Source organism: Oculina patagonica, chromosome 14, assembly GCF_052425735.1.
Source record: "Oculina patagonica isolate OP01 chromosome 14, crgOcupat, whole genome shotgun sequence".
NCBI lineage: Eukaryota > Metazoa > Cnidaria > Anthozoa > Scleractinia > Oculinidae > Oculina > Oculina patagonica.
This window is the reverse complement of record NC_135771.1, coordinates 6,024,418-6,036,837: the sequence shown is the minus strand read 5'-3', so window position 1 is coordinate 6,036,837 and position 12,420 is coordinate 6,024,418. Positions and strand designations below refer to the sequence as shown.

General features: G+C 39.1%; 1 protein-coding gene and 1 long non-coding RNA gene across 2 annotated transcripts in view; both read right to left on the bottom strand.

The window, feature by feature from the left end:
* LOC144638110 (uncharacterized) overlaps positions 1 to 12,420 on the bottom strand; it is a 53,680-nt gene that overhangs the window by 33,914 nt on the left and 7,346 nt on the right. The window contains exons 11-17 of the mRNA XM_078497288.1: positions 11,921 to 12,036; positions 10,647 to 10,729; positions 10,482 to 10,518; positions 9,297 to 9,460; positions 8,019 to 8,092; positions 1,397 to 1,609; positions 250 to 393 (exon numbers count right to left, since the gene is read on the bottom strand). Coding sequence (XP_078353414.1) covers positions 250 to 393; positions 1,397 to 1,609; positions 8,019 to 8,092; positions 9,297 to 9,460; positions 10,482 to 10,518; positions 10,647 to 10,729; positions 11,921 to 12,036 — 831 coding nt within the window. The remainder of the gene's footprint in view (positions 1 to 249; positions 394 to 1,396; positions 1,610 to 8,018; positions 8,093 to 9,296; positions 9,461 to 10,481; positions 10,519 to 10,646; positions 10,730 to 11,920; positions 12,037 to 12,420) is intronic.
* On the bottom strand, positions 2,314 to 6,268 carry LOC144637814 (uncharacterized). Its single transcript, XR_013567805.1, has 2 exons — positions 4,872 to 6,268; positions 2,314 to 3,950 (listed from the first exon to the last, which is right to left on the bottom strand). It is a non-coding gene; the product is annotated as an uncharacterized LOC144637814 (long non-coding RNA).

Below are 12,420 nucleotides of genomic sequence, written 5' to 3'. Positions count from 1 at the left end.
ACTTTTGTTTTCAAATTCTCTTGGGAGGACTGCATATTTCCAAAACAATAGTTTATGCAAAATTTGGGGGGCAAACAAAGTGCATTATGGGCAATTGGAAAAAAGAGAATGGGCCACTAGGCTCGAACGCAGTCTTTTTACCTTGAAGTACCACCGAATACTCAAAACTAACATTAAAAGAAATGTATGGAAATAAGAAAGGAGAATTTAGATTCTGAGCTTGGTGCTTCAAAAAGGTAAAACTGATACCTTCCACTGAGCAATCTGTTGCTGATATCAAACAAGTCGATTTTTGTCCATCCTTTTGAAAACAGCTCAGTCGGGTCATCAGAGTCGTCAGCGCTGTTTGCTTGCAGCTCCACGACAAGGGTGAGATTTTGATCAGGAATGCACCTAGAACAGTACACAAACATTAGCAAACACAGACGACTGAGCCCGCGATTTTCGTCAGGGAAGTTGTCAAGCAACGTGACTTAATTCTCAGATGGAATACTAACGTAAAATGTACAGCTGTTTAACGTACTATGCGCACGCTGCGTATACAGCTATTTCGAGAAACGTTGTCGGAAAAAAGCACAAAACTGCACAAGCCAATCCCTAAAGGTAGTATGGGTAGACGTATTGAGCTACTGCACGTGTTGAATACTAATGAGATATAACAACAAAATAAGCGCAATTTTCAGGTTTTCTTTCTTTTCAGACATGTAGAAACAAGGTGCGTTTAGACCCTCTGAAGTTCAGAAGAATTTTTCCTCACTCAAAGACATGCGACAGTAAATGTAAAGCTACAGATATAGGCCTCCTGAGAAGAAAAACAAATTCTCCACGTGCAAAAATACAAACTTGTAAATTTCCTCTAGGCCAATATGCAAATATTCCAGTGAATACCCAGACCACCTTTCGGTCTTGTCGCGTGCACTTGATTTTTTTTTCCGACAACCTTTCTCGAAATAGCTGTATACAGTTCCGGCCAAAACTGACACTTTCTGAAATCTTCCACTTACTGAAAAGATACGTTTTGCACGCCGCAGATGCATGGAAAATTTACACGTACAATTGTTGTCCTCTTGTTTGTCGGCTCATAATTTGATTCACCACTGTTCTTTTCATAACGCTTCCTTACAAACATTGAGTCGACGATAACCGAAAGGAGCGTTGGATTTTGCGTTTCACACCTGTGAAGTATTCGCGGATGCTCCTGCCTTCTTTTGAACAAGGAATAAGAAACAGAAACTGTTTGAGTCCTTCCTTAACGGACGATTTGCAAAAGAAGGTTAACTTCTTTTGCGTGCGCTCTGTTGCTATCACTTGTTTTATTCACATGAACATAGCAGGCATTTGCGACTGCCTTACACATGTGATGAACCATGTTTTGGGGGTAAATCGATAAACTTACCTCGGGAATGGATGCTTAACACCAATAACCCCCACTCCGCCGGGAGGTATGGAGGGATGACTATCTTTAGTGATGAATGTTGTTCTTACGAGCGGTAGCAGTTTAATATCTGTCATTATTTCTGCTCCTTGATAAACTCCAGCGGCTAGTCTGCACCTGGACAAGGACGAACCGAGGCCAAGGACGAAATCCCAGAAAACTACAAACCCGGCGCTGGAAGAAATAAAAGGCACATCATGGCACGGTTGCCACAGTTTTCACAATTCCCTGCACACCTTTTTCTCATAAAAATCAAGTTTCCTGAGCAAATAAATAATATATAGATTTAGGCAAGCCTAAAAGCGGAGCTCCCCAGTTAATTATTTTGCACTTTGTTGAAACCTGAATTCAAGCCATTGTACAATTTTAAGGCTAAGAATATAATATTCGTTTTATTTTTTTTTATAAATTTTAATATTGTTACTTACTTTTTTTTTACCGTGTCCCGGGGGGGGGGGGGGAAGAGGTACTCCCTAAAATTTACTCAAGGGGTGTGCCACTGAGTCGCTGAGACTCTGGACCTGTTCCAGAGAAAAACGGCTCAATTTGCGACCCTGTTCCAGACAAACAGTGCAAAATAGGTACCCTGTTCCAGACAATATCCACAATGAAAAATATATGAAGATAGATATAAAAACACTAGCGTACATCACAAAGCGCTCACTTGACTTTGTCTGTGGCTTGGAGAAAAACCAATGAGAGGAGCGGATTTTCATAGCTAAACTTGATAGTGTTCCACAGTCAAAAGAGTGATTTGTATACCCTGTTTCAGAGTCAGAAAGGAAAAAGGCATACCCTGTTGAGCAGCACATACCCGTATAGCCCTTATATGGGAGTACCGTATACAGCAACACCAAATAAGCCGAGAACAAACAAAATCAATCAAAACGTTTTAATTCCACCGACAGCATTATGATCCAGAAGTCTGGATGGGAAATTATGCTGCAAAACGGGTAATTATGTAACCTTCGTAGATAAGGAGGGGGTAGTAGGGCTGCATGTTGGGGTAGATAGGCATATCACGTGGTAAATTAGCAAAGCACTTAACATTTAGAGTATATAGGAAATAATATACATCTACATTAAGAATATGGTTAATTTTCTTTTTTTCATTCATTCATTTGTTTTTATTTTCACTATTTGCCTATATTTTAATTTTGAATGGAAATGGCAGAGGTCATACATGTAGCAAAGGGTTTACAGCATATTGCCATAAGCTAATGCCAAGCAAACCGGAGTGAAAGCTAACCACAAGCAAACTAGAGTGAAAGCTAATCCCAAGCACACCGGATGAATAAAGCTAACTGCGAGCAAACAGGGGTGAACCTAACTACAAGCAAACCGGAGTGAAACTAACTGGAAGCAAAGAAGGGACATTCTGTAACCCCATCCCACCCCCTCCCCCCCCCCCAAAAAAAGGATGATAGCACCTTTTTTAATTTTACATGTCTTTTTGAGTCCCCTTCCTCTTAAGGGGTTTCACTTCACTTACAGAAATAAAAAAACAAAAATTCTGGGAAGATAGAATATTGTTTGTGTGTCTCAAACTCAGTTTTGTTCTTTGATTACGCAGAAAAAATAGAATCATGTTTGCTTGTGTATAAAACTATGCAAGAAAAAAAGCATCAATACTTTGACTGCTCTTTTAAAAATTTGTATGCTTTATTGTACACATTTTTGTGGAGTCATGTTGCCCATTCGTCATGAAGTTCACAAAGTAAGCAAATGAGTCACAATTTGGTTGCTTCATGGTACCTAATGGATACTGCAAATTTAATCTGGCTTTAGAATATTTCACTAATTTTAACATTATAGCTGTTCTTATAAATTGTACGCAGCATACAACACATAAGAATTAAATTGGTATTGCATATTGCTTGCAATCACGATTTTAACGTCTATACTTAAGAATTACAGTACCACCAGTTTCAGCATTACCAATCCAAATTCAAATTATTACATTGCTTTTTAACTCCACTACCTCCCCCAAGGTCAACCAAAGATCTTATGATATACAGTAATTAGACAACTACATGCAAGTCCTGTGTAGTCGAGGGCTCAAAATATTTGGACACTTACAGGTCATGTTAACCGGCCAAAGAGATTTTAGCTTGGTCACATGTGGTTTCTTACCAGCCAAAACATTGAAAATAGCAATTTTAAACTCCCATTCATTTCTGCTGTTACTGTTTTGGCTGCATAAATTATTCTTAAAAAGATCACTTCATAATGCCCTTGTTACATCTAAAAAGATGTGAAAGAGACAGGTCAATCAAGAAGTTGTTTTCTGAAGTACACTGTAAATACGTTAACATTTAAAATATAAACTTTGCTCATTTGCAGCTTTTCTTGATTTCAATTTACATGTAATTTACTAGTCTCTTGAAAATGGCATCATGAAGACACCCAAACATCAAGCTGGATAATCTTAATCCTTCCTGTTTTCTTTTGATGTCCTTGTCCACATTCTGTTTTTGTGTCTGTGGCTCTGCAAATTCTGAAATTCATGTTAACCCTGAAAAAAGTCAAATGCCACAGATTAAATTAAAATTGATTAATTGGTATGAAAATCAATAATTTATAAAACAAAACACTTAACGCAAGCTTGTATAAAGTGAAGCAAAACTACTGGATGCGAAAGGATACCTTATATATTTAACAGAGATGTATCAGCACAGACTATTTTTTTTTACTGATAACTGCGAAGTCAACTACAGAAAAAAAACCCGGTAACTCGAACTCGGATAACTCGAACAACCTTGCTAACTCAAACTCACTTCCATTTCCCTTGGATTTGACCCCACTTTTCAGTCATTTTTACTCGGTTAAATTCGAACTCTGATAACTCGAAAACCCCGCTAACTCGAACTAAATTTTGTTTCCCTTGAACAAAATTTGGGTCAAACTTTTTACCCTGATAACTCGAATTCCAGAACTTGCAACTCGCAACGGTTGCCCATTGATTATAGCAATGAACAGATCATGTATTTGACAGTCATTTTCCACTCTTAACAAAAGAATGTGTGGTCGCTTTAGAGTTTCTGGCAAGATAAGTTCAATTTGCACAGTACTGTATACTGAAGTGCTTAAAAATCAGTAAACTATCAATTATTAACTTGGCAAATAAAATATTCAATCAACCCCGCTAACTCGAAAAACCCCGCTAACTCGAACTCATTTTCGTTTCCCTTCAGAGTTCGAGTTAGCAGGGTTCTACTGTAAATATTTCAGGACCTGAACAATCGATGAAAATCGATGATCGGAAAATCAATCGATCAATCGATGACAATCGATTAATTACTGTTGATTGGCATCGATTGGCATCGGCCAATCGATGATCAATCGATAATCACACTTTGGTGGTCGCGAACTTCATCGATTGCCATCGATTGGCATTAAACACACAATCAATCCGAAGCATGAAGTAAATACTTACATATGTTGTTTTGTAAAAAAAAATAATAAAGCTCCTTTCCATTGAGATGAAGTTTACATCATAAGCTTTAATGTTTCTGTTTTTCATTCGAGTTTCCTACTGTTTGCTAGCGCTAGAATTCCAAAGACACTTCGTTATTCGTGACCGAGTCAAAAATGGCGGACGTGACAGGCGAAACTCATCCCCAGACTCCCACTGTTGTCTCGTTTTCGTTCTGACGTACGGACGACGTATTTTTGAGTTCTCTCTGCTACTGTTTGATTTGAAATATTTCGGACGAGCGAGAAAATGTTTATGGACTACAAGACAGAGTTTTAGAAAAATTACATTGTACTTAGACAGCGAGGAATTCTGTAAGTTGCGATTTCTATTTACTTTGCCAGGAGTTGGTTCGAAAGCAAACCAGACCGAAAAGCGTACGCTTCGTTGATGGAGGCGAATAAGACTTAAGCTCAAAACGTTTGTTTAAAATAATTATTGCCTTATTACTGTTAAGTTAGTAAGTTTCTCGTTGTATTGACATTTTTTGGAAAGGTTATCATTGTTGTTGCTAATAAAATATAACATACAAGAGAGACCGTGTGTTTTAAAGTAAACATATTTATCAAATACTAGTCAAATAAAAAACGATGGCAGTTAAATGATCGATTGAATTGGTAATCGATGATATTGATAATCGATGAAAATCGATGTTAGTTAATTGATCGATTGTCATCGATTATCGATGAAATGGATAATCGATGACAATCGATAATCACAAAAACTTTAGCGATCGATTGTTCATCGATTATCAATATCAATCGATTAATTGATATCGATTGTCATCGATTGTTATCGATTGCCATCGATTATCGATTCCATCGATTGTTCAGGTCCTGATATTTTAATAAACTCAAAGCATCACTGCAAACCCTTACACCCCCTCTTTAAAAGGTTTGACCTTTAAATACTCCCCCTCCCCTCTACCCCTATATATACATGTACATGCATAGGAAAAACATTGCCACATCTTAAAAGCTTTTCTCTTAACAGTAATACTAAGATTTTTAAAGATACACATTTAATTAATAATAAGTTTGCATGCACAGCTGCATACAGTGTCTAAAATGGCATGAATTTACTCACAAAGATTCCAGTTTTCCAGTAGTCATTAACCTTTGTTGTGTGCATTTTCCAAATTCCACAACAAGATTGTGATTTTTTTATGACAAATATAACATTTACTGTTGACATTCTGAATGAAACCAGCAAAACAGACCTCAAAATCTCAAAATTGTTGACATTGTTATGTAATCCACATGAACGCTCAATAGTGAACAGAACTACATGACAAGTGGATTATTTAATATATTTGGGAACGAAAGAGCTAAGTAATGAAGCTGAAGTTTATTTACTCTGACTAAATGAACAGTAATTTTACCTCCATCATGAATATCAATAAACTGCATACACTGAATCGATCTATTTCACTCGGAGTTAACGAAATTCCAGGTGCTTCGTGCAAACTGACATCACTTCCATTCTCATCTCAACTGCTCTTCCAGCACTGTAAAACAAAATAATCATATCACAAGCATTTAAAAATCGTAAGCTTAATTTTCTTCGAGATGTGTTGAAGTGATATTCTTTGTGAATTCGTTCCTCGAAGGCCCAACAATTATTTGTTTACATAATCAAATCCTCCTATTTGATCAGTAAAACCTGGTAAAACTGAATTTTAACGAATAGTATTTTTCAACATTGTTCATGTCACAAGCAAATGCTTAGTGGCGAAAGCAAGTAAAATGTGCCGTCAATATAAGCTTACTTTGCGTCTAAAGTAAGCTTAAGACAAAACGTAGAGATATTAAATGACGGAAACACTGCAGTTTTGTACTCACCTTCACCAGTTGGCCACAGTAGGTACACTCGTCTGCTCGTTTTATCTCCGTTCCCTTGTTCTCCGCTATTTCTTTGCCTGTTTCCTCGGCACCTCTCTTGCTATTTTAGTCGCTTTTCTTCGCTACTTTGCTACCAGGTTCGACAGGCGCTTTGCTATACTTTTTCGCCTGCTTTCTGTCCGGGTTTTCTGGATCTCTCGCGATCTCTTTCCCGTCGCAAATCGCTTAAACCCTGTTTCCTCGAAGTTAAGTTTACCCTGCTCTCGTTTGTAGTCATCGGCATAACAAGGAGCCAAAATAAATGTGTTTGTCTCAAGTTCTAACTTTCAGACTAGCTGTTTAGACCTCACACTGCAAAATTATTTCGCGCCAGTACTGCGCGAGTTGTCAAGACCTTTCAAGATCCCGGATGTGCGCAACACCGTACGTACGTACGCCGCCGTACGCGCCCGCGAGGCATGCCGCTAGCCATGATGACCATGAAAACTCGGATGCAGAGGTTTCCTATTTTATTTCATGTGTTTTTTTTTTTTTCATGTGTTTTTTTTTATGGGTATGGTGCTCCGCTCTGCGGCCCTTACGGGCCGCTAAGGAGCTCCGCTACAAAATGACAGATACTGTAGAGGCCTCTAGCCTGTGCTTCCAAAAAAAAACATTGCTGAGATCACATTTTCCTGAAATTTTTCTTCCACTCATCAATGGTATTAAATCAGAGGTGTTTTAATTTCATTTCCCCTGACTATTCTTCAAAATGCCAATTTTCCCTGACTCAAAATAAAATTCCCTGACTTTTCCCTGACTATTTCCTGAGCAGTGGCAACCCTGCATGGATACGACCAAAAAAATCAGAAATACGGTCAGTTTTCCCCATCAACTTTCACGTGGAATTTTCAAATAAGGTAATGTACCTCGCGATAGGAACTCGCATTAGCAGAAACTGCAATATCATGTGGGCTGGAATATTATAAATTTTAATTTAATAATAATTTAATATCATCTTTACAACATTTTTTTCTCTTGACTGCCATACCGCGAAGTCATAGTGTTACCTTCACATTCGCACCAAACCAAATGGGGTCAAAAGCAACTGCATCCCCCCCCCCCTCCCTCGTGCCCCCTTTTCCTACATCACACGACCTAGCTAGAGCTCTCTTTTCAGACTTAGACTTAGGCTCCGGCGCAATGTGACTGAGGCGAAAAGTGCATTTTCAACTTGTTTCGATTCTCAACGAAATCAATAAAAACGCATCTTAATCAGTTTTCTTACTTGGGATCGTAAGGGCTTGGCAGCAATTCTTTATCCATACTGGAATTTGTCATCATAAATGGTGCCTCGAAGGCCTGTAGTAAGAAAATAAATGGTATACTGTGAGAAACACACACACTCTTCATTAGAAACTGGGATCCACTAACTTAAGACAAGAGATTAGCACATAGGAAGGAACTATTCTAGCCAGCTAATAATCGACCTACTGACCAATAACTGGCGGTGACTAACAAAAGAGAATTGAAACACTTTGAAGAAACGCATTAAAAATGCACGCACATACGTTTTCGCTGTATGTGAAATGTGCGTAAAACGTGTAGGTGCGTTGTTCGCTTACCGTAATGATTCGATTTAGCGCCCTGCTTCCAATAAGCGCCCCCTTCTGAATAAGCGCCCCCTTCGAATGCGTTTTTGTAAATAAGCGCCCCTATTCCAATAAGCGCCCCCATTCTAATTAGCGCCCCTATTCTTATAAGCACCCCTATTCTAATAATTAAGTGCCCCTATTAGCTCCTATTGTGGATAACTGGCCCTACTGAAGTCATTGACGTCAACTAGATAAACTCATGACCGTTCACCGTACAGTTCATGTATATATTTATTGCTAAAATGAACAATTATTTTAAAAGTAACTGAACTTTTAACAATTTCTAACTGTTACAGTTGCTGTTGTTGTTAGATACATTTGGTTGTTTCTCAAAAATTAAATAAGCGCCCTGTCCCGAATAAGCGCCCTGTCTCGAATAAGCGCCCTCCCTCGAGGTGCCAAAAGCAAATAAGCGCCCCGGGCGCTAAATCGAATCATTACGGTATCTCTGTTCTGAGAACTTCTTACTGTATAAGAGAGATCAAAGCTTACTATTGTCCCACGTGTGGCCATACCCAGCCATCGGGGGTAATGACGGGCTCCCTCCCGTTCTCTCTAGTCTTCTTGGATAAGGACGATAAACCGTAAGTCCAGTCTCCTACATCTTCCGTGTTATATGGCCAGCAGAGGATGTTAAAGAACCCACACATTTATTTCAAAGAGTAGGGCATGGAGTTTCCGCTGTCGTGGTCTGGCCTTGTTTCACGGGTTGGTGCTTCACATAGGGTTAACCTCATTGTGCCTTCCCCCCTTGGACAGAATTGTCCAAGAAAAATAAGTATGATATGATATGATTGTGGTAGGCACAATTGTACGGCTACATGTGGACTAAGCTAACTATAAGCTAGAAAAAGAGATATGCCTGTGACTAGGTTCTCACGATTATAAATCATTCTAACGCACGAGCCCACCTTTCTGTTTTCTTCCAGTGGCAGACTTTCTCCTCTTAACGTTTTAAGTTCTTTCCTCATTTTCTCTACCTCTGCTTGTTGTTTTAACAGCTCTGCTTCTTGTCTCAGCGAAGCCATTTTCACCAAGTGCTCTTCTTTCAGTCGTTTAAATTCAGGATCCATGTCTGAAGACCAAGTTTAGAGTAGCTAGTTAGAGCTCACATTCTACCCAGTGGATACTGACTATTGTGGCTAAAAAAAGGACAACTTACAGCACTTTTTCTTCTTGTTGAAATTAGTTTACACCCGCTTTCAGTGTTACGTGCATAGCTATCTTTCTATATCCATCTTTCGACGTGCTGTTTGAAATGAGCCAATCACAATCGATGCATACCGGTGTTGGTTTGATGCGAATGAGCTGACAAGTTTAGAAGGTCATGCTAGTGGGCTGTGATTGGCGGATTCCGATCCGTCTTGTTTGTTTAAGGGACCGTTCATTTTTTAATGGGTAGGGGGGCTGGTGGGATTTGATCGATAGTCGCTTCTATATGTGATGGCCCCCCCTACTTCATCGGAAATTTTAGCCTAACCCCCCCTCGAGATCAAACTTTTTTTCGATGACCCCCCCCCCACAAAAAAATACGCGACAATCAAGTAAATTTAAAATTTATCAAGCTAAAGAGTGTATCAGTTGTTCAGTCATAATAATAGACAAGTTACATCCTCCAAATAGCTGACGTTGGCTTTGATTTTTTATTGCGTGATGGCGTTTGTTAGTATGGGTTGACTGCATTTGTAACCAATGAGCTGTTGGGTGGAGTAAATGCTGTTTTGTACTTAACAAAGTAGGGGGGTCGGGGGGCATGCTCCCCCGGGAAAATTTGAATTTTAAGAACCTCAGGAATGTTATTTTGGGCATTCTGGCAAGGTTTTAAACTATTATAGAAGCCCTTGTTACAACACTAAAAATTAGAATTATTTTCAGTGACCCCCCCTTACAGACCATACATGTATTTTTTTGGCTGATCCCCCCTTTTAAGCCATATTTTTTCGCATGACCCCCCCTTACCACGTCGAAAGATGGATGTCGATAGAAAGCCGCTATGCACATGAACACTGAAAGCGGGTGTAAAATATGTGTTTCTCCCAATAAGAAAACAACATAAACTTGTAAACGCATGCAGAATCGTTAACAAGGAGTAGTACCTGGAGATCGCCTTCTTTCCTTGTGATTTCTATCTTCCTGCAGAAAAAACAAGGACAAATTTTAAAAGGTTATGTTTTAATTACAGCAATTTGAAAAGTTAACAAGAGCTACCGGTAACTCAAAGTTTTACAGTAAACAGTCGCTAGTCGTCAGATGGTTCTTACCCTCAGAAGTTGTAGCTCTTGTTCTAGTCTCTGGTTGGCCATGTGGAAATTCATAATCTGTTGCTGAAGGAATGGATCCACCGCTAGAAAGTGGGTACAAAGGGATGAAAAGAAAACGGCCATTATAAACGGTATGTAGGTACACTGCAGTAATGAATAAATCTTTGGCAAAAACTCTCCCTTATAAATGGCTTTTAAAAAATTAATAGAAGAACCGACCTTTGGCAAAAAAGCAACAATGACAACAACAACAACAACATAAAACCCCAGGGGGGGGGGGTCTCCGGCTTGTAAATGACGGGGATGATCGAATGGAGGCAAAACTCAGGACCCAAAAAAATCCCTAAGTCTTCCGACATTACCCAAAAAAATCCCTGGACCAAAAAATAACCCCCCAAAAAATCCCTTGTCAAATTACTCCCTAAATTGTCAGGAGGGGCAATAATATAACACAAAGAAAATCATTAAAAATTGAACGCTCGTGCTTGTTTATTCATCATACCATAAATACGCCAAGGCCGCGCCAAGGCACTTTAGTTCGTTTTTAAAACCCCAAAAAATCCCCTATTTAAATCAAGTCACCCAAAAAAATACTTGCTTACTAATTTTCCAACACAAATAAAACCCGGAATCAACAATTTCAAACCCAAAAAAATCCTTCGATCATCCCCGTCATTTACAAGCCGGAGTACCCCCCCCCCCCCTGGGCATAAAACACGATGCTTTTAAAGTGGGAAAGTCCCTTTCAGGGATACATGGTTCGCACAACTTAAGGTAAAAATATTCAAGGGCTTTTCAAGGACTATTCCAGGACAAAAAATTGTTTTCAAGGACGCATTCACGTTTTGTACTGACATTTTCGCAAGTTATTTTCGTATTTTAGAGGTCGTTCGTGACCAAATTTTCCTTACCAAAATCATTTAATTTATCAGAAAAGTAATAGGGCGGGCAAGACGCCATAAATTACATAGGTTACATTACTTTTCAAGGCCTAATAAAGAAATCAAGTACTTTTCTTTTTCAAAGACTTTTCAAGCAGTCCCTCTTTTTTCTTAGTCCGTCGAGCGTGAAGCAAAAAAAAACGCGAGTGAAAAAATGGCCGTGGGAAATCTGGGGACGAGATGCGTATCTCGCCCCTGGTTTCCAAATTTTTCCACTAAAAGAGTTCGAAAACTATTGATTTCCCTTTACTCCATGTCTTTTTAAATTACTATTCTTGCAAGGTTTTGAGCCCCCTCCCTTCCCCCTGCTCTTTCCACTTGTAAATTTATTACCTGGTGGTCTCAGCTGTGTGGCTTGCATTCTATGTGCTTCATACTCCAGCTCTCTCATTTGTGCCAGTATTTCTGGATCATGGCCTCCCTTATGAAGGTATTCATTCTTCAACATGCTGTTAACAAGACCAAAAAATACGCAAAATATGGGAAAGTAGGATACATACTCTTCAACTTTACAAATATAGAAGGAAGTATTATTATCGAAGCTAATTGGCATTTAATGCTAGGCGGAACCAAAGATTAAACTCAGTTAAATGAAAGGACCCAGTTAAAAGCTAGCTGGGACACCCCATGGGGTAAGGGGCAAAAATCCTGGTGCGAGGGGTATCATGGGCCCGGCGAGAGGTCCCCATGAAGAGAGGGCCTACCGCCAAGAAGTACCAGTATTCGAGGAGAGGAATATCAGGAGATTTAGAAGTAGAAAATTTGGAGGCATTGAAATTTTAAAATACGTAATTTCAAAATACTCACTTTATCAGATTGAAATTTATAGCATC